At 59.3% G+C, this 19,345-nt stretch overlaps 1 protein-coding gene across 26 annotated transcripts in view; it reads left to right on the top strand.

The window, feature by feature from the left end:
• Positions 1-19,345, top strand: part of ARAP1 (ArfGAP with RhoGAP domain, ankyrin repeat and PH domain 1) — a 63,091-nt gene that overhangs the window by 19,552 nt on the left and 24,194 nt on the right. For 20 of the 26 annotated variants that reach the window (XR_014814571.1, XR_014814572.1, XR_014814569.1 and 17 more), the window contains 7 exons: positions 3,245-3,796; positions 15,778-15,947; positions 17,268-17,335; positions 18,178-18,308; positions 18,397-18,558; positions 18,922-18,991; positions 19,188-19,308. Coding sequence is in view for 21 of the 26 variants with exons in the window: in XM_084975164.1 (XP_084831290.1) it covers positions 3,288-3,796; positions 15,778-15,947; positions 17,268-17,335; positions 18,178-18,308; positions 18,397-18,558; positions 18,922-18,991; positions 19,188-19,308 (1,231 nt within the window). In the remaining 5 variants the exon portion in view is untranslated. Of the gene's footprint in view, positions 1-3,244; positions 3,797-8,246; positions 8,555-15,777; positions 15,948-17,267; positions 17,336-18,177; positions 18,309-18,396; positions 18,559-18,921; positions 18,992-19,187; positions 19,309-19,345 lie in introns of those variants that run through there. The other 6 variants (XR_014814574.1, XM_084975170.1, XM_084975168.1 and 3 more) reach the window with 1 other exon arrangement.

Genomic DNA, 19,345 nt, shown 5'->3' with positions numbered 1-19,345 from the left:
CGGATCCTTAACCCACCGAGCAAGGCCAGGGATCGAACCTGCAACCTCATGATTCCTAGTCGGATTTGTTAACCACTGCGCCATGACGGGAACTCCCCAAGAGTTTCCTTTTTTTAATGGCGTTTCCTCATTTTCCTTCAGTCATATAGCAACACACCTTGGAGGTCAGCCCACAGCAATTCGGCAGGAGTTTCCTCATTTTTTGTGGCTCGGTGTTCTCCTGTATGACTACAGTGTTGACCATTCCCCGGTGTACGGATATTTGCGTTCTTTCCAGCCTTTTTGTTATTGTACATCATTGGGAGCCAGTTGGGCAGGGCAAGTGCCCGAGGGTGGCTGGATCAAAGGGTGCAGAAGCGCAGGGGTTTTCAAAGCCAGAGCTGTGGCAGCCGTGCCTTTCCCAGGGCCACTGCCCCCCAGGGAGGGGAGGGCCCCACCCGTAGGGAGGTGAAGTTCCTTTTCAAGTGTCTGAGAACCCTGTCGGCTTTTTTTCTGTGCATGTCTCTGTTCATGTTTTTTGCCCGTTTTTCTGTTAGATTAGGGGTCTGTTTTTTATTTCCAGGTGCTTGAGGAAAATTAGCCCTATGCTTGGGGTATGAGTAGCATCCTCTAGTTTAGCTGGTCAGTTATCTCTTGGCTTTGCCTATGGTGCCTTTTTTTTTCTTTTTTTTTTAATCATGCAAGAATGTTTGATTTGTACGTAGCTGAGTATTTTACTCTTTCCTTTATCCTTCTGGATTTGTATCATTTCTAAAAGGCTTTTGCATCTCTGAGACAAGGATGTTTAAAATCCTTCCGTGGTTTTATTAATGATCACGAGATTTTTGCTCCATCTGTAATTTATCCTGTTGGAAGGTGTAGGTGTCCGCTTTGTAGATTGCACCACAGCTGTCCCAGCGATGTGATTAAAAATCTATCTTTTCCTCACGAGTTTGAGATGTCACTTCTGCCGAACACTAAATTCTTTTTTTTTTTTTTTTTTTGTCTTTTTGTCTTTTGTTGTTGTTGCTATTTCTTGGGCCGCTCCCGCGGCATATGGAGGTTCCCAGGCTAGGGGTCTAATCGGAGCTGTAGCCACCGGCCTACGCCAGAGCCACAGCAACGCGGGATCCAAGCCGCGTCTGCAACCTACACCACAGCTCATGGCAACACCAGATCGTTAACCCACTGAGCAAGGGCAGGGACCGAACCCGCAACCTCATGGTTCCTAGTCGGATTCGTTAACCACTGCGCCATGACGGGAACTCCGAACACTAAATTCTTAAATGCACTTAGGTCTGTTTTGAGCTCTCTGTTCTGCTTAATTGGCCTGTCTGCTCAAGGGCTGGTCACCTACCCTCCTAATTGGCACGGCTTTCTGTGTTCGTATGTGGTGTCTCATTCTCACTCGACCCTTCCTGTCCCCTACCCCCCATTTCCAGAATTTTCCTGGCTCTTCCCGCTTTGTTGGTTTTTCCGCATGAACATTCACGTCGGCTTATCTAGCTCCCCAACTCAAAAGGTTTCTGTGTGTGTGTTGAGCAGGATAGTGCCTCCTTACAAAGCACCTTCGAATCAGTATCTTCGTCATGTTCCCCCTCCAGCATATTTTGTCTTTCTATCTGCCCAGCTCTTCTCTTTGCCCCTTAGTAACATTCCGCAATTCTCTCCTAACATCCTGTGCATATCTAATTCAGTTTATTCTTGGTAGTTTTAATTTTTTTAATTTATTTTTTCTTCTTTCTAGGGCCACGCCCGCAGCACATGGAGGTTCCCGGGCTAGGGGTCGAATCAGAGCCGAAGCCGCCAGCCTGCACCACAGCCACAGCAACGCGGGATCCGAGCCGCATCTTCGACCTACGCCACAGCTCGCAGCAACGCCAGATCCTTAACCTACTGAGCAAGGCCAGGGATCGAACCCACAACTTCGTGGTTCCTGGTCGGGTCTGTTAACCACTGTGCCACGACGGGAGCTCCCTGTTATGTTAATTTTGAACCCAGCTATCCTACTGAATTCTTTGATTGTTTGTAGTAGTTTCCCAGTTGAGCTTCTTGCGTTTACCAACTGAAAACTCATATTTTTGTTAAATAGTAGATAGTTTATCTCTTCTTTCCCAGTTTGTATACTGATGGTTTATTTTTGCTGTCTAGAACTTGCAGAGCAATATGAGTGATAATAGTGGGTGATGATAGAAGTTTTCTGTAGCTGTGCCATTCAGCAGGGTGCTGGTTTTCAGTTTAAGGAAGTATCAGTCTATTTGTATTTCACTAAAATTTTTGTGTAAGTATGCTGGATATGGAGTTTCGTATTCCTGTTTAGTATCTGTGGAGATGAACAGATAACTTCCTTTTGATCTGTTAATCACTACGTTGCATCATCTGTTTCTTGATTCTTGCCAGGCCAGGAGTTCTTGAGCATTGGTGTGGGAGCTGAGTAGTCCCCATTGCCTGCTGCAAGGCTATTTCAGAGGAACAGTTTCTTTTTTGCTTTTTAGGGCCGCACCTGTGGCACATGGAAGTTCCCAGGCTAGGGGTCAGATCGGAGATGCACCTGCCGGCCTACGCCACAGCTCACGGCAACTCCGGATCCTTAACCTACTGAGTGAGGCCAGGGATCAAAGTTGTGTCCTGATGGATACTAGTCAGATTCATTTCTGATGAGCTACGAAGGGAACTCCTCAGAAGAACAAATGGCTTTTCCTGTGCATTCCGCCATGTCCCTCCTTGGTGGTGAGAGGGCTTTCTCCCAGAACCAGGGCCCCGGAGGCTGCGTGGTGCTGGGCTGGCTCACCTCCTGGAGTATCCCGCTTCCTTTCGGGTGTGGAGGTGGGGTAAGGCCCACCCACAGACGGGGCCTGCAGGGGGACCGGTGTCCCTTGATCCCACCTGCACTGGACAGCTGCTTGGCCTCACCCTCCGCTGGTAGCAGGCACCGCAGTAGGACCTGGGACCTGGCCTGGGGCTCCCAGAGGGCTGGAGAGGCTGGTGTACAGACACGGCCGTGGCCGGAGCTGTGGATGGGGGTTAGGGTGGTCTTGGAGGGCTTGCTAGAGGAGCTAGGTGCTAGGAGCCCACAGGGGTGGGGTGGCAGTGGGAGGAGCCTGAGGGCTGAGACCTGGCAGTACCTGGCAGCTGGGGCTCAGGGGGTGGGGGAAGCCGAAACTCAGAGCTTACCCATGGCCCGGGAGAGCCCCGGAGCCTTGTGGATTGGGGACCTCTACCTGGTCAACCAGACCTCTGACCTGTGTCCATCTGTCTACTCCAGGTCTGGGTGGAGCCCTGCTGGCCGGTCTCTGCTGGCAGGAGCCATGGCAGAGGCCGGGGACGCGGCCCTGTCGGTGGCCGAGTGGCTGCGGGCCCTGCACCTGGAGCAGTACGCCAGGCTCTTCGAGCAGCACGGACTGGTGTGGGCCACGGAGTGCCAAGGCCTCAGCGATGCCCGCCTGGTGGACATGGGCGTGCTGCTCCCTGGCCACCGCCGCCGCATCCTGGCCGGCCTGCTCCGCGCCCACACGCCCCCGGCCCCTGCACCCCGCCCCGCCCCTCGGCCTGTGCCCATGAAACGTCACGTCTTCCGCTCGCCGCCTGTGCCCGCCGCTCCCCCGGAGCCCCTGCCCACGGCTGGAGAGGATGAGGGGCTGCCCACCGCGCCTCCCATCCCACCCCGGAGGAGCTGCATCCCGCCCGCCTGCTTCTCCACCCCGTCTGCAGCTGCTCCAGACCCCGTGCTGCCCCCGTTGCCCGCCAAGCGGCATTTGCCAGAGCAGTGTGTGCCCCCTGTGCCCCCTCGCACCGGGCCCCCCCGCCCGCTGGTGAGGTGAGTGGATGTCGTGCAGGGCAGGAGGCACGTGGGCAGAGGATCTCGAGGGCCAGAGGGAGTTTGTGGCCTTGGGCGCTGGGTAAGGAAGGCTCCTTGGCAGAGGGAACAGCATGTGCAAAGCTCAGAGGTGAAAAGCACCGACCTCCGGTGCCCTGAGCAGACAGTGTGGCTGAACTGATGGGTGAGCGAGGGTGAGGCTTGTGGCTGGTGCTCCCGGGACCTGCGGTGAAGGCCAGGGAGGTTTTCAGGAGAGCGAGCAGGTGCAGGCCGAGCACTGGCTGCTGGCGAGATGGATGGGTGAGGAGGCTGGGAGAGCAGAGAGGGCACAGGGCCACGTGGGAGGGCCACCTAGGCTGTGCAGGTGAGACGGCAAAGAAGTGGGCGGATGGAATGAGAGGCTGGCCCTAGAAGGGCAGGACCTGGGACAGCCTGGGCATGAGCAGAGAGGGCACTGGGAGGCCTGTGACATCCAGGTTCCCGCCTCGTGTGGACAGTGGGGGCGTCCCTGATCTGGGACCCAGGACAGAGGGCGTTTGGGAGGACGTCTGCAGTTCAGTTTGGGGCCTGGCGAGTGTGAGATTCTGGGAGTACGTTCTGGAGTTGGGAGGTAGCACGTGGCGGAAATGGAGCGTCTAGAATGAAGAGCTCACCTGGGGGGACACAGCAACTGCCCCGCGCCTGGCACCTGTGCTCGTGCGTTCCTTTCACGCGGCTCCCGCCAGAGGGTACCTGACCCTAGAGACGTTTCTCAGGCCACATCCTGCTCGCCTTCCCTCGTCCCCAGAACTGCTGTCTCCCGAGCCTGCTCCTGGCACCCCTCGTTTTCTGGAGTTTCCTACTTCTGAGCATGATGCATGTGAACCCCCTCACTTGTGCCCTCCCTTTCTGGCATTTGATGGGGTGCCCAGCTCGGGGACACCTCTCCATTTGTGGCCGGGTGTGTATTGAGAAGCGTAATGGAGCTTTATTGCAGCTCTTAGGCCATGTCAGCCTAATCTGGGAAGACTGCCTGGAGGAAGAAGGGGTGTGTGCAGAGGGCTCCCGGTCCTTGTTTTTGTTGGGCTCCGTGAGGGGTGCTTTCCTTACATGATCTTGTTCTATCCCTGCTCAAGTCTTCGGGGGCATTTATGTCCCGTTTTCAAGCAGAGAAACTAGGACTCGGAGAAGGGAGGTGAACACTGGCTTGATCCAAGCCAAGCGCATGCTCGGGGAGCCCCCGTGCAGAGGGTCTGGGAGGTTTTCTCCACCCAGAGAGGGGCATTAAGGGTCCTTCAAGGCCAAGCCAGGACTGTGGTGTTTCGAGGTTTGATTGACAGAAGCTTGAAGAGGGTTTGTTGTGCCTTTCATGGGTTCACACCGGTAGAAGCTGTGCTGGGGTCCCCTGGGAGCCTGGTTTGTAGCCCAGATTGGAGTTTCCTGGTGCCATTGCACCCTCTAGTGGCCACGCTTCTGCATGCAGGAGTAATTTCTTTTTCCTTTAACTCTGTCGTTAGGATGGAGCGTGTGTGTGTGTGTGGGGGCGGGGGGGTCTGTCTGTCTGTCCGCCTGCCTGTCTCTTGGGTTGGGCGTGGGTGAACAAGGGCAGGAGGCAGGGCTCTATCCATAGGAAGCTCCTGAAGGCCCAGGAGGCAAGACCCCCGGCTGAGGAGTGGAGGCCTGGGTTTCTGCTTAGGAGGCAGGGTACCCAGGCAGGCCCAGCTAGCTGTGCGCCTGTGATTAGGAGCTGCCCCTCTGGGCCTGTTTCCCCATCAGGTGTCCTCCTTGTAGTAATAACTGAGTTTAGGAGACCTCCGGGCAGAGCAAGTGTCCTGTCTACACCGCAGGGTGCCAGGCCCCACTCTCAGATCCTCAGTCTGAACTTAGCCTGCATCTGGGGAGGCCAGGCTCCCAGGGTCAGGAGTCTGGCCCCTCGTAGCTAGAGGACCCAGAATTACTTCCATGCTGAGAGAACTGCAGGCGGTTATTCCACACAAGTTGGGGCCATTCCGAGGGTGCGTGGGAGGTGAGCTGCCACGTGTGGCCTCCTGTGTCTCCTGGGGTCTCTGGCCTTCGGGATTTCTCTGCAGGCCCAGCATCCCAGCTCCCAGGGTGTGCCAAGCCTTTAAAGCCCAGAGTAGACAAATGAAGGGCAGAGAGAGCCTCACGTATCTAATTCGGGAGAGCTGGGTGGGTGGGGGCCAGGGTGGAGCCTGGCTGGCTGCCCGGTCCCCTCGCAGCCCCTTCTGTGACCCCAGTCCCTGTGGTCAGAGTGGAAGATGCTCAGCCTGGCCCGCTTCCGCCCCCCTTTGCGGGGTCCCCTGACGTGCCCTTCCTGTCCTCGCCCACACCCTCTAGTGACGGGGTCTTTCTCTCAATCTTAGGGCCTCTTGAACCAGATCGTGTAGTGACTGGGGGAGCGTTTCTGCTTGGCTCTGGCCCATCAATGGGCTGCCGGCAGAATTTGGGATTATCTACTGTGTGTGCACCTGGTACTTGCGAGGTAGAGACTCCACGTGACTGGCTAGCTTGTGTGTATGCACCTGCAGGTGTGCACCCGTCAGGTAGTAGCGTGTATTTCCGCCTCTGCACATGGTTTAAGGCAGGCTGTGTACACTCCTGATACGTGATGTGGGGAGGGATCTCTGTGATTTCAGTGGGTGACTTGCTGGAGTGTATGTGAACTTTTTGGGGCCTGTGTGCACACATACGCCCATATGTACTGATGCTGTGGGGATGGCAACAACGTGCATATTCATGAGCGTGTGCATGCATGTATATGCGTGGGTGCGTGTGGGTGCACATGTGTGCATGCATGTATGTGTGTGCACACATGTATGTGTGTGCACACGCACACATGTGCTTGCACATGCACGTGTGTGCACGAGTGTGTACACGTGTATATGTGTGAGTGCATGTGTATACATGTATATGTGTGCATGCGTGTGCATATGAGCATTGCATGAGTGCGTGAATGTATGAGCGTGCGTGTGCATGAGTTGTATATGTGTGATTGTGTGTATGTGTGTGCATGTATATACACACATGTGAGTGTGTGCACTAGTGTGAACATGTGAGAATACATGTACACATGGGTGTGAGTGCATGTGAGTTCTATGCATATGAGTGTATACATGTGTGTGTGTGTGAGCGCGTGCATGCATTTTTGTGTGTGTGCACGTCAGTATGTATACATGTATGTGTGTGCGTGTGTGTGCATGCATGTGTGTGAGTGTGTGTGCATGAATTGGCCTGTGTGTCATTTGGGTACGGAGGACGCGCTGGTGTGTGAGTGTGCTGTGTGCGTGTGCTGCCCGGAGGCTGAGCGCTCTGGAAGGTCAGCTCCCTTGGGGCCCAGATCCTTGTCAGTCTGGTTTACTGCTGAATCCCTGCGTCTGAGGCGGTGCCCGCTGTAAAACCGGCACTCAGAATGTGACTAAGTCAATGAGGCCTGTGTGGGCTTCTGTCCTGCCAGGAACTGAGCGCCAGCGCTGTCCGTGCAGCCTTAGCACCTGGAGAGTGCCCTCGGCACATGCTGCCCCCTGGGCAGTAGGGCACAGGACACCCCAGACCCCTCCTCACCTCCCAGCCTTTGTCGCTCTAGACATCTCAGGAAGGGAGAGACCTTCAAGGGAGGCAGGCAGAAAATGGCAGGGATTGGGTCCCCTCCCGCTGCCTTGGCTGGGCCAGGCTCTCAGAACCCGGCTCATTATTCTGCCTGGCCTGGGAGGACCCCACTTCACCCCCAAAGAGTCTGCACCCCCACCGTCATTTAATAGGGGACGAGCTGCCAAGTCCAGAGATGCTGAGAAACTTGATCGGAGTCACACAGTCCTGCACGGGGGATGCCCACGTTCAGACTCTGCCCCTTGGCTGGGGGCCGTCTACTCCGGCATAGCTGGCAACCCTCTCAGCCTGCCTCCCTGAGAGTGACAGAGGGTCACGTCCAACCCCGGTTCCGGGTCACTCTGCAGAGTCCCTGTGAGGCTGCTCTGGGCCCCCCACTGTTTCCTCCTCTGATACCTGCGTGCCTGGAGATACCTCAGGAAGAGGGAGCGTGTGCCCGGGGCGGGGGGTACTGCCAGCCGGAGTCACACTGCAGGGCCTCCCACCTGTGCGTTCGGCTGCCCTGCAGCCCAGCCCGTCCCTGGTCCTCCTAAAGCCGCTCACTTGTGGCCGAGGCAGAGCTGCTCCCTGCAGAGAGGCTCCCTCCTCCCCGCGCCTCCTTGTTGGTGGCGGGAGGCAGTGTGGGGGGGTGTCCACCCCATAAGGCCCTGCTGGATGCCCTAGGGTGGCTCGTCGCCCGCTGTAGCCTGCAGCGGGGCGGGGGCTGGGGGCGGAGAGGAAGCGTTGCCCCGGGGGATTCTGGGTGGCTTGTCTCCGTCTCGCCCAGTTTTCAGGAAGTGTGTGTGTGTGTGTGTGTGTGTGTGTGTGTTGGTGTTGGCCGGGCCGCAGGGGCGGGGGAGGCGGGGAGCAGGAAGCCGGACGAGAGCCGAGCTGGACGCAGACACAGGCGCACACGTACACACGCTCCCCACCCCCCGACGGGCCGCAGTGACACACACAAACTCACACTCCGACAAGTGACCTCAGACCCTGACCCAAGGCGCGGGCGCACCGAGCCGTGCCGGACGCAGACGCCGCAGGGCACGGGCCCGGGGGCTGCGGGCCCGGCGCAGGTCGGACGCAGGCTGGCACACGGCACTCCGGGGCGCCCGCTGGGCCCGCTGGCCGGAGCCTCCGGGGCCCTCGGGCCCAGGACCCAGCAGGCGTCTGAAGGTGAGCGAGGGGCTGCCCTGGGCTGGGCTGCCGGCCTGGGGCCGGGGGAGGCTCCTCTTGCAGGCCTGGGAGGGCAGGAATCCATCCGTCCCTGTCCTGTCCTGTCCTCCCCTCCCCTCCCCTCCCCTCCCCTCCCCGCAGGCTGACCCCGGGCTTCTGTGGTGGCCCTGCCCCTCCCGTTTTCACACTCAGAGTTTTCTCTCTTCCTTCACTCTCTGTTTTCTGGTTTTCCTCCTGCCCTTTCCTTTCCTCCCCTCCCTCTGCCCTCCGTCTGCCCTGGCTCTCCGGGTCTCCCTCCGTCCCCCTACAAGCCCCCCTCCTGGTCCGGGGGGAGCCCCGGGGCCTGTTTCCTGGGCTGCTCTGGCTGCTCCTCTGCAGAGTCTCTGCCCTCCGGGAAGCGGTGCTGATCTTGGGTCTGGCTCGCCGCACCCACGGAGGGGTCCTCCATGGCCTCCCCCAGGGCCAGGGTCAAGGGTGCCGTGACTCTGGGCAGCTCCAGTCTGAGCCCCTTTGCCCTCGCCCCATCCAGGTGGCAGGGAGACCTGCCGTGGGTTGACACTTAGTGGGCATCTTTCTGCCCCTCCTGCCAGCTCTGGTCATGTGGGGGCGGTGCCTGTGTCACTGGGGGGCTGAGCTGGCCTCCCCTCCCCCCGGTTGCTCTCATCCCTGCTGAACTCAGTAACCCTGTGCTTGGGCCACTGGGGACAGAGATTTCTCTAACCAGGTCCCATTTGTGTCCTGGCCCTGCCCTCTGCCCTCCGCTCATCTTTTCATAGGGCCCAGTGGGCACCCACTTCTCCTGCTGCCAGACCAGCCATGGCTTGGGGGAGAGGGGCCCTTACTGTCGTGCGCTCCCTGAGGGGTGAGCACAGGCCCGGGAAGCATGAAGAGCTACCATGGGAGCCCTGGCCCTCAGCCCTCTCCTGCCCACCACAGCAGGGCGCCCAGCTCTGTGGGTTTAGAGGAGGGAGCAGCTGAGAGGACTTCCTGGAAGAGGAGGCGTGTCCTGAGCACAGGGGAGTTGATGCTCCAGTAGCTCTGTTGCTCCAGGGAGAGGTGCAGAGCGCTGGGCGAAGCCGTGGTCGTGAGAGTGGACGCCGCGTTCATCGGGGGCTGCTCCATGAAGGGCTGGGGAGCTGCTGACCCAGGGATCCGTGTGGGGGTGGGGTGGTGCTCATTCACTCATTAAACACACACTCGCCACAGCCCCCTCTGTGCTGGGTGAGTCGGTGGCCTGGAGATGGAGTGGCCCGAGGGGACTTGCAGCGTTTGCAGAAGTTGAGAGAGAAACCACAGGCATCCCATCTGAGCAAGGGATACCCCAGGAAGGGCTTTCTCTGCTGTGGCTTGAGCAGAAGTAAATAGAACAGAACCGGGAAGGTGCTGGAGGAGGAGCTGACCCTTGGCTCTTGCGATGGAGAAGGAAGGGCGGAGGCAGCGGTGGAGGAAGCATGGGGCACAGCGCCGAGGCCCAGGCCCGGCGTGGGACCAGGAAGTGGGCAGCTGGGAGAGTTTGCCCCTGTGGGGAGGGGCGGTCAGGCCAGGGGGCAGGTGTGTGCAAATCACAGTCTGACCTCCACCCACCCCTGCCTGCTGGTGAACGTCTGGGCTGGACGGGGCTGGGTCCCTCCAAGGCTGTGTGACCCTTTAGGGGGAGCGTCCTGACCCCTGGATGGGGTGTGGGCTTGGAGCCTTGGTTCTCTGTGGGCAGTTCAGTGACACAAACATTGACAGATACAGCTACGGCCAGGGATCGGAAGGGCCTGGGGCCCGAGGGCAGCACAGGGTGGAGCGAGAACACGTTCCATTCGGACCTTTGGAAGGAGGAGTAGGAGGGGGCCAGACAGGGAACTGTGTTCCTGGTGGAAGGAACAGCATATGCCGAAGCCCGGACGGATGCATTTATGGAATGCAGCTCAGTCAAGGCTGGCTGGAGCGTGAGTGGGGGATGAGTTCAAGGCCAGCCTGGATATTCAGGCTGCCTCCCTCTGCAGCCCAGCCCATCTGCTCTTACGGTGGTCGATGCAGACAGAAGGCTATGAAGAGGGAGGCAGGGGCCACCCTGGAGGAGGAGGCTTTGAAGCAGGTTCCCGGCCCAGCTTGTGGGGCCTTGGACCCCTTCAGCCATAGCCAAGGTGAGAAAATTGCGCCAGTGACACATGGCAGTGGCTCTCTTTCCTGCATGATCAGAAAGCCTAGGAGCAGATGGGAGAGGAACTGAGGCTCAGGGGTGAAGTGACCCGCTTTCTAAAGACACGGCCTGACGAGTGGTCCAGCCGGGGTGGAAGCCCACGTCCACCTGGCTCCAAAGCTCTGTCTTTACCTGCAGTGACCACGCATCTCATTTTGCCCAGGACAGGCCCTGTTTACCCCTGTTGCCCTGACATAGTTATTAATAGGGCTTCTGGGTTTTTTGTTTGTTTCTTTTTTTGTTTTTTGTCTTTTTGCCATTTCTTGGGCCGCTCTCGTGGTATGTGGGGTTCCCAGGCTAGGGGTCTATTCGGAGCTGTAGCCGCCGGCCTACGCCAGAGCCACAGCAACATGGGATCCGAGCCGCATCTGCGACCTACACCACAGCTCACGGCAACGCCGGATCCTTAACCCACTGAGCAAGGCCATGGATTGAACCCGCAACCTCATGATTCCTAGTCGGATTTGTTAACCACTGTGCCATGACGGGAACTCCGGTAGGGCCTCTGTTAATGCTCAGAAATGTTCTGGTTTGTATGATTAGTTATACGGTCACCCTGCTCTTACCCGCTCTGGCTCGGGACTCTCCCACGTCCCACACATCCCAGGCTAAGGTTGGCTGTGTGTTTGCCAGCTGGGCCGGCCCCTGCCCAGGAGTGCCCGGCCCCGCCACGGGCAGAATGGGGAGAGCGGATGGGTCCGCGTGCCACCTGGGCATAGGAGAGATGGGCTTCAACTGCGGATCACAGCTGGGGCTGCTCTAAGGGGTACAGGCACTGAGTGGCCCAGACTGTGGCTGGGGGCGGAGGGGGCACTCTGTGGGCACTGCTCCTTTCCGGGATTTTCCCTCATCTGTGCCTTCCTGATACCACTTCTCCTTTCCCGGGCTCGGCCCTGACTCAGCATGGCCCTGGTCCCCAGGGGTAGGCAGGCAGAGGTCAGCTGGGAGGCTTCCCGGAGGAGGTGTCTGGAATGAAGTTGGGAGGTCCACAGGGCCAGGCAGCGGGGGCTCTTGCTCCCGCCTTCTTGGCACATAGTTCTTTCCTGCGAGAGACTTGCTGGGATAGGAGCCCTCAGCATCTGTTCCCCTCTCCTTTCTTACCGTGGTCACATGGCCATCAGGGCTGTGACCGTGTTTCCTCTTGGTCGCAGCACCCGCTCTAGAGCTGCCTAGCTGAGTTGGGTGGTCAGTGTGAGGAGGGGGCCTCAGAGAAGCCCTCGGATCCCCACTGTGACCGTGTCTGCCTCTGGTGGTTGAGCTTGCAGCTGTGGTGCTGGACTTCCCGGGTGCAGATCCTAGCTGTGGGATCAAGGACAAACTGCTTTGGGTTGCTACCTTGGTTTGCTCGTCTGTAAAGTGGGTATAGCAGTAAACCACACCTTATAGAGTTCTTGTGATGAGTAAATGGAGGAATCCATAGCGAGGGCTCAGAAGCCAGCTGGAAAAACACACACACATGTAATTAATAAGAATTAATTAATCCTGAAGGTCCCGTTGTGGCTCAGCAGGTTAAGGACCCGACGTTGTCTCTGTGAGGTTGCAGGTTCAATCCCTGGCCTCGCTGCAAGCTGTGCGGTAGGTCGCAGAGGTGGCTCGGATCCCACCTGTCTGTGGCCGTGGCTGTGGCTGTGGCGTAGGCTGACAGCTGCAGCTCCAGTTTGACCCCTGGCCTAGGAACTTCCATATGCCGCAGGTGTAGCCCTAAAAAAACCAACAAAGAATTCATTAATCCACGTCTTCATTTATTCACTAATCCCTGCTGGGCGCTGGGTGGTGAGGAAGGAGGGTGTGGCCCTTGCCTTAGGGAACCCACGTGCTGGGGAGCCAGGCCTGGTGCGGGGGTGGGGGGCTGGCGTCCAGAGGTGGGGGCCGATGCCGCGTGCCCTGAGAAGTTTCTCTCTTGCCACCACCTTCGCCTCGGCACTGGCCCTCAGTCCTGGGGAGGCCGGAGCTGGGCCAGCTTGGCTTTGGAAGGGCCTGTCCCCGCCTCCCCTGAGCCACTCTGACTGGTCCTGGCCCGACAGCTTGGAGCTCTGCTCTCAGCTGATCACAGGCCCAGCCCTGAGGAAGGGCCACTTCCTCTTGGAGTCTGGGAGGCTGCGTGTCATAGACTGCATTCTTGTCACAGAGTCTCCAAGGACCTTGTACTTGACCCCCTGGGGGCTGATACCCCAGGTTGTGCCCTTGGGCATGTGGGTGCTCACTCAGCCTTTCGTGTGCCTCCGTCCCCACCCTGATGGTGAACCTGTCCACCCACCCACCTGTCCACCCATCCACCCACCTGTCCTCCCACCCACTTTACCTCCCACCCACCTATTGTGTCTGCCCGCCTCTGACAGGCTCCACTGCTGACCCAGCCAGGCCTTACTGGGCGGTGGGCACAGAGAGTCAAGCGCCAGGCTGCTCCTGCCCTCAAGAGACTCAGGGTCAAGTCTGGAGACCGCCTGGGACAGGGCCCGGACGGGAGCCTTCTTAGGTCCAGCTAAACTCTTGCCACAGGCCCATGTGGCCTCACAGTCCCCGAGAAGCATAGAGAGGGAGCAGCTGGCCACCGGGACAGCAGCAGATCTTTCTCTGTGGGGTCCTTGTAGCAGTCGATGCCACTGTCCACACAGCTGTCCAGGAGCCATTCTCTGTGGGCTGGGCGCCTGAGACTCAGAGCGGGCAAGCCTGGGGGCCCTCCGGCTGAGACCTCTTGCCGCAAGGCACCAGTATGTCCCGTGATGGCTGCACGGTGTGGTTTCAGGTCCCTGCACGGGCTGAGCTCCGCACTGGGCTGCCGGGAGCCCGGCTCCTCCCCGGCTCACACTCTCTCCCAGGCCAGGTGCAGTTCTGCACTCAGGCTCCTTTTGCCAAAGACCCTGTTGCCTAGAAACGCGGCTGATGGGCCAGCACACTGCCTGGAGCAGGGTCCTGGGGGAAACGATTTTGTTCGCTCTTTTTTATTTTGGCTGTGCCTAGGGCGTCCGGGAGCTCCCGGGCCGGGGATTGAACCCACGCCACAGCTGTAACCAGAGCCACAGCAGCGACAACGCCGGATTCTTAACCCAGTGAGCCACGACGGAATGCCAAGGTTTGTTCATCCTTTACCCACGGAGAGGAAGGGATGGGGTCCAGGCTGATGTGGAAGCGGCCACCTGTCCTGTGGAGTCAGGGTTCAGGGCCTGGTTTAGACACTGGCACAGTACCTGGAGCCAAGCAGGGAGATACTGAAGTAAAAGTTCCTTGGACTCATTCAGCTGAAGGCTTTTTTTTTTTTTTTTTTTGTCCTTTTGCCTTTTCTAGGGCTGCTCCCGCGGCATATGGAGTTTCCCAGGCTAGGGGTCGAATCGGAGCTGTAGCTGCCAGCCTATGCCAGAGCCACAGCAATGCAGGATCCGAGCCACGTCTGCCACCTACACCACAGCTCATGGCAACAGTGGATCCTTAACCCACTGAGCAAGGCCAGGGATCGAACCTGGAACCTCGTGGTTCCTAGTCGGATTCCTTAACCACTGAGCTACGACAGGAACTCCAACTGAAGGCTTTCTTGGGTGTTTTTGGGGTTTTTTTGTTTTGTTTTGTTTTTGTTTTTGTTTTTTTGTCTTTTTATGGCTGCACCCGCAGCATATGGAGGTTCCCAGGCTAGGGGTCCAATCGGAGTTGTAGCCGCCGGCCTACACCACAGCTCATGGCAACGCTGGATCCTTAACCCACTGAGCGAGGCCAGGGATCGAACCCGACTCCTCATGGATCCTAGTTAGATTCATTTCCGCTGCGCCACGACGGGAGTTCCTCATTCATCTGGCGTTTTCACAGAGGATGACATGGGCAGGGCCTGGGGGAGCAGGAGGAGGGGTCAGGACCCTCAGAGAAGCGGCCCTCGAGTAAGACGTTAAAGGACGAGGTGACGTCTTGTGGGAGACCAGGGAGCGGGGTGTTCCTGGAGGAGCCAAGAGCAGGAGCAGAGGCCCGGCACCCTGGGGCATCCCTGGTCTTCCTGGACGGTGTGGGAGGTGCCCTCTCAAGTCACTGCCAGGAGCCCCTGGGCAGTAGACAAGGCTGAAATAATCCATGCGGAAAGTTGCCCCCCGACCCGCTCTCATGATGCCCCTTGGCCCTGTCGGACGCGGGCAGAGACAGTGGCCGGGGCCAGGCCTCTGAGGCTCAGGCTCTTGCTCCAGCTGGTGGTCTCTGCCTCCTGCGTGTGGCACGTGGCACGCCCTGTCTCGGTTAGCCTCTGACCACCCAGCTGCAGCGTTTTCATAGTCCCTCCGTTACAGAAGGGGAACCTGGGGCTCGGAGAGGCTGGGTTCTCACCCCGGGACACACGGGAATGAAGACTGAGGCAAGATTCAGACTCAAGGGCCCGACAGCCAGGTCCTCTGGGAGACGCTCAGCCTGCAGGGAGCGGTGCGCTTTATGCCGAGACAGTCGGCCAGGAGCACGGTGGCTGTGGGAGCCCAGAGGGCGCGGAGCCTGGCCCCGGGGTCGGGGACAGCTTCCCGGGGCAGGGATGGCAGAGATGAGGTGTGTGGTGGGTTCAGGCCAGTTTGAGGGGTCTGAGGGCCCCGGGGGATGGTTGGTATCCGAGACGAGAGAGAAGGTGGTCTCGAGCCAGAGCCCCACACCCCGGGGCCTCAGGACTTGTTTCCAAGGCTCTGGTCTGTGCCCTTGGCCTCCATGCCCGTTTCAGTCCCACCCCAGCCCTTCGCAGGCCGCCCCCACCCCAGCCTGGTCTCATCTCTCTTCTAGTGGACACCCCGTGGGTACATGTGCTAAAGCTCGAGCTCTGTCCGGACCCTGTCCAGCAGGGCAGGGCCAGCTCGTAAAACCGACTTCCTTTAGGCCTTGGGGAGCTCGGAAGGTCAAGGGGCAGGGGGTGAGGCAAGGTGGGCGGTGTGGACGAGAGCTATCTGAGGCTCTGGGACCAAGGAGCTCTGCTGCAGCTCAGGTGAGCTGGGGGTTTGAGTCCTGGCTCTGCCACACAGTGTCGCTGGCCCAGTGACTCAGCTGCCCTGAGCCTGATGTCCAACTTTTGGTCTGTTCCCAGCCTCCCCACCAAGGAGAAGGAGTTGCTGTTACCTCCAGCATCCTCGCCTCCCCAGCCAGGGCCTGAGGAGCCTCCGGCCGTCTTCCCCCGGGGACCTCCCCAGCCCCCGACTCCACCTCCCAGCCCCCCAGCGATCCCCCCAAAGCCTCTGCGCCCGCTCCCAGAGTTTGGTGAGTGCCGTAGCGAAGCCTAGGGATCTGGGTGGGTGGCCTGGGATCAGGCTGGAGGGGTCTGCTAGGATGCAAGGGTCCTGCCACCCACCCACCCAGTGTGGCCACGGACAGGTGAGCATCCTCCCCTTCATCCTCAGCATCCTCCCATCTGAGCTCCTGGCGGGCAGGTGCAGGCAGAGGGCTGACTTCCTGAGTTGCTGTGGCTTAAAGTCCGGGACTGTTTTCCAGGGTTGGGGGGTTTTTCCATTCCTTGGATTGTCTGCTTTTCTTTCTTTTCTTTTTTTTTTTTTTTGTCGGGTTAAAGCTACATTCGCAGCATATGGAGGTTCTCAGGCTGGGGTCTAATCGGAGCTGTTGCTGCCGGCTTACACCACAGCCACAGCAATGCAGGATCCTTAACCCACTGAGTGAGGCCAGGAAATGAACCCGCAACCTCATGGTTCCTAATCAGATTCGTTTCTGCTGCACCACAATGGGAACTCCTGTCTGCTTTTCTTGAGTCTTTTTTTTTTTTGGTCTTTTTGTTTTTTGTTGTTGTTGTTGCTATCTCTTGGGCCGCTTCCACGGCATATGGAGATTCCCAGGCTGGGGGTTGAATCGGAGCTGTAGCCACCGGCCTATGCCAGAGCCACAGCAACGCGGGATCCGAGCCGCGTCTGCAACCTACACCACAGCTCACGGCAACACCAGATCGTTAACCCACTGAGCAAGGGCAGGGACCGAACCCGCGACCTCATGGTTCCTAGTCGGATTCGTTAACCACTGCGCCACGACGGGAACTCCTGCTTTTCTTGAGTCTTGATTGTTTTTCTTTCTTTCTTTCTTTCTTTTCTTTCTTTTTTTTTTTTTTTGCTGTTGTTGTTGCTTTTTAGGGCCGCACCCACAGCATGTGGAGGTTCCCAGGCTAGGGGTCCAATTGGAGCTGCAGCTGCCAACCTACGCCACAGCCACAGCAACACAGGATCCACTGAGTGAGGCCAGGGATCGAACCCGAAACCTCATGGGTCCGCTGCACCACGACGGGAACTCCCTTCTCGAGTCTGGATTCTTGTTGCTCTCTTTAGCTTTTTAAACACAGTCCCTGCCCTGACCCGCGCCCCCCAAGCTTGCTGCCTAGTCAGGCCTTCCTGTGGTGGCCCGGCCCAGCCTTGGCCGCCCCCTAGTGCTGTCCTGCGAGGGCCTGGGAGTATAAATAGCACTTCCTGTCTCTTGTGCTGTTTTTGAAAGCCAGGCCAGGGTGGGGGTGGGCGTGTGTCTTAGGCTGGGGGGGTGCCGGCTTCCTCGCCTCTGAGTCTCCCCCACCCTCTCTTTCCCCAGACGACTCTGACTACGATGAGGTCCCTGAGGAGGGGCCAGGGGCCCCAGCTGCCGTGATGACCAAGAAGGTGGGGCAGGCAGTGGGTTTGGGCCGTATGCCTGTCGGGCGTGGAGGGCGGGCCGCCCAGCTGCCTTTTGTGTCCTGGGGACCCCCACTTAGCGAGCGGGCAGCCCGGTCCCCGGGGCGTCCGCTCCTCCTTGCCGTCTTGCCACCCAGGGCCCCGGGGGCGCTGATCTGGGCTGCAGCTCGGGTCTCAGCTGCATCTGGGTGCTCTCTCCCTTGGTGTTCGAAGCACATCTGACTTGGCGTGTTTGTCCGTCTGTTTCTGTTTCACTTTCTGTGGCCCCGTGTCACCCTCTCTCTGAGTGTCACGCGTCTTTCTGGGTCCTTTCATCTTTCTTTTTTTTTTTTTTTTTTTTTGTCTTTTTGCTCTTTCTTTGGGCCGCTCCCGCGGCACATGGAGGTTCCCAGGCTAGGGGTCGAATTGGAGCTGTAGCCATCGGCCTACGCCAGAGCCACAGCAACGCGGGATCCGAGCCGCGTCTGCAACCTACACCACAGCTCACGGCAACACCGGATCCTTAACCCACTGAGCAAGGGCAGGGACCGAACCCGCAATCTCATGGTTCCTAGTCGGATTCGTTAACCACTGCGCCACGACGGGAACTCCCCTTCATCTTTCTGACTTTGTCTCTGCCCTGGGCCCGTGCCCGCCCTGATTTTCTCTGTCCGTGTGACCCCGTCTCCCCGGGTCCCTGTGCAGCCTGCCGGCAAAGGGACCGTGAGGAAGCAGAAGTGGGGGTCCGGGACAGAGCAGACAGCGGGGGTGTGGCAGCCCCTCGGGAGGGGCGGGGTGTGATCTGGGCCTTGAAGGGGAGCCTGACACTGAGCGGGTCTGGGGCGGGGCAGGAGGAGCGCCCAGCGAGCCAAGTCCCACGGGCCGTGCGTGTGGCCAGCCTGCTGAGCGAGGGGGAGGAACTGTCCGGGGACGATCCGGGGGATGAAGACGAGGACGACCACGCCTATGAGGGCGTCCCCAAGTGAGTGTCCACCCCCTCGGGGGTCCTCCCGCGCCCGGCCCAGCCGCTCCGTCTCCCGGCCGCCGCACTCCCTCTCGTCTCCCCGCAGTGGTGGATGGCACACCAGCAGCCTGAGCTCAGCCCTGCCCGGCAGCCTCCTGACCCCTGAGCTCCCGCCTCCCCCCATGGACGGGCCGCCCGTGAGCCAGGACCCCAGCCCCGTCCCACCAGTCATCAAGGCTGGCTGGCTGGACAAGAACCCCCCGCAGGGGTGAGCGAGGCCTGTTGGGTGCTCTGCGCGGGGCGGGCTCTAGCATGCTGGTACCGCGGGGGGCGACCAGAGGGCACGAGGTTATTGGAGCAGCTCTCCCTCCAGGCAGTCTGCAGCTCCCCATCGTCCCCACCTGACCCGTGGGGGGGATTCTAGTGCCCGTAAAACTGGGACCTCCTGCTTGGCGTCTGATTTCAGTCGCTCTGGCTGCAGGTGAAGTCGGTCATCTCAGGGGCCATTTGGGATCCTTTCTGGGGCTCGGCTGTTCCTAACTTCGCGTGTGGCTGCCAGAGGGGGCTAGGGTGGCCCAGCCCCTCTCCCTAATCCCCAGGCCTGTGCTCTGTGGTCCTTCTGCCTCTCCAGATCTTACATCTATCAGAAGCGATGGGTGAGGCTGGACGCCAGTTACCTGCAGTACTTCGATAGCAACAAGGTGAGGCCCGTGTTGGCCCCGACGCGGGACCCAGGCGAAGTCCCTGCCTAGATGAGCCCCCACCCGTCCCATCCGACTCCTCGAATTGTGTCCTCCAGGCCCGCAGGCCAGCCGGGGCCTTGGTCAGCGTAGAGGCTGTCACTGACACCGGGAGATGGGCCCCAGCCCCACAGCACGGCTCCCCTCTCTCCTCCAGGATGCCTACTCGAAGCGCTTTGTCCCCGTGGCCTGCATCTCCCGAGTGGCTGCCATTGGGGACCAGAAGTTCGAAGTGATCACCAACAACCGAACCTTCGCCTTCCGGGCGGAGAGTGACGGTGGGGAGAAGGCTGGCATTCGGCCTGAGGAGTCGGG

Source organism: Sus scrofa, chromosome 9 (genome assembly GCF_054392235.1).
Source record: "Sus scrofa isolate SSC_HxYL_T2T_F1_AM1 chromosome 9, Sscrofa_HxYL_maternal_Yorkshire_Landrace_v2.0, whole genome shotgun sequence".
In the NCBI taxonomy this organism is placed as follows: domain Eukaryota; kingdom Metazoa; phylum Chordata; class Mammalia; order Artiodactyla; family Suidae; genus Sus; species Sus scrofa.
Note: the sequence above shows the minus strand (reverse complement) of the source record. Positions and strands in the feature narration are given on the sequence as shown.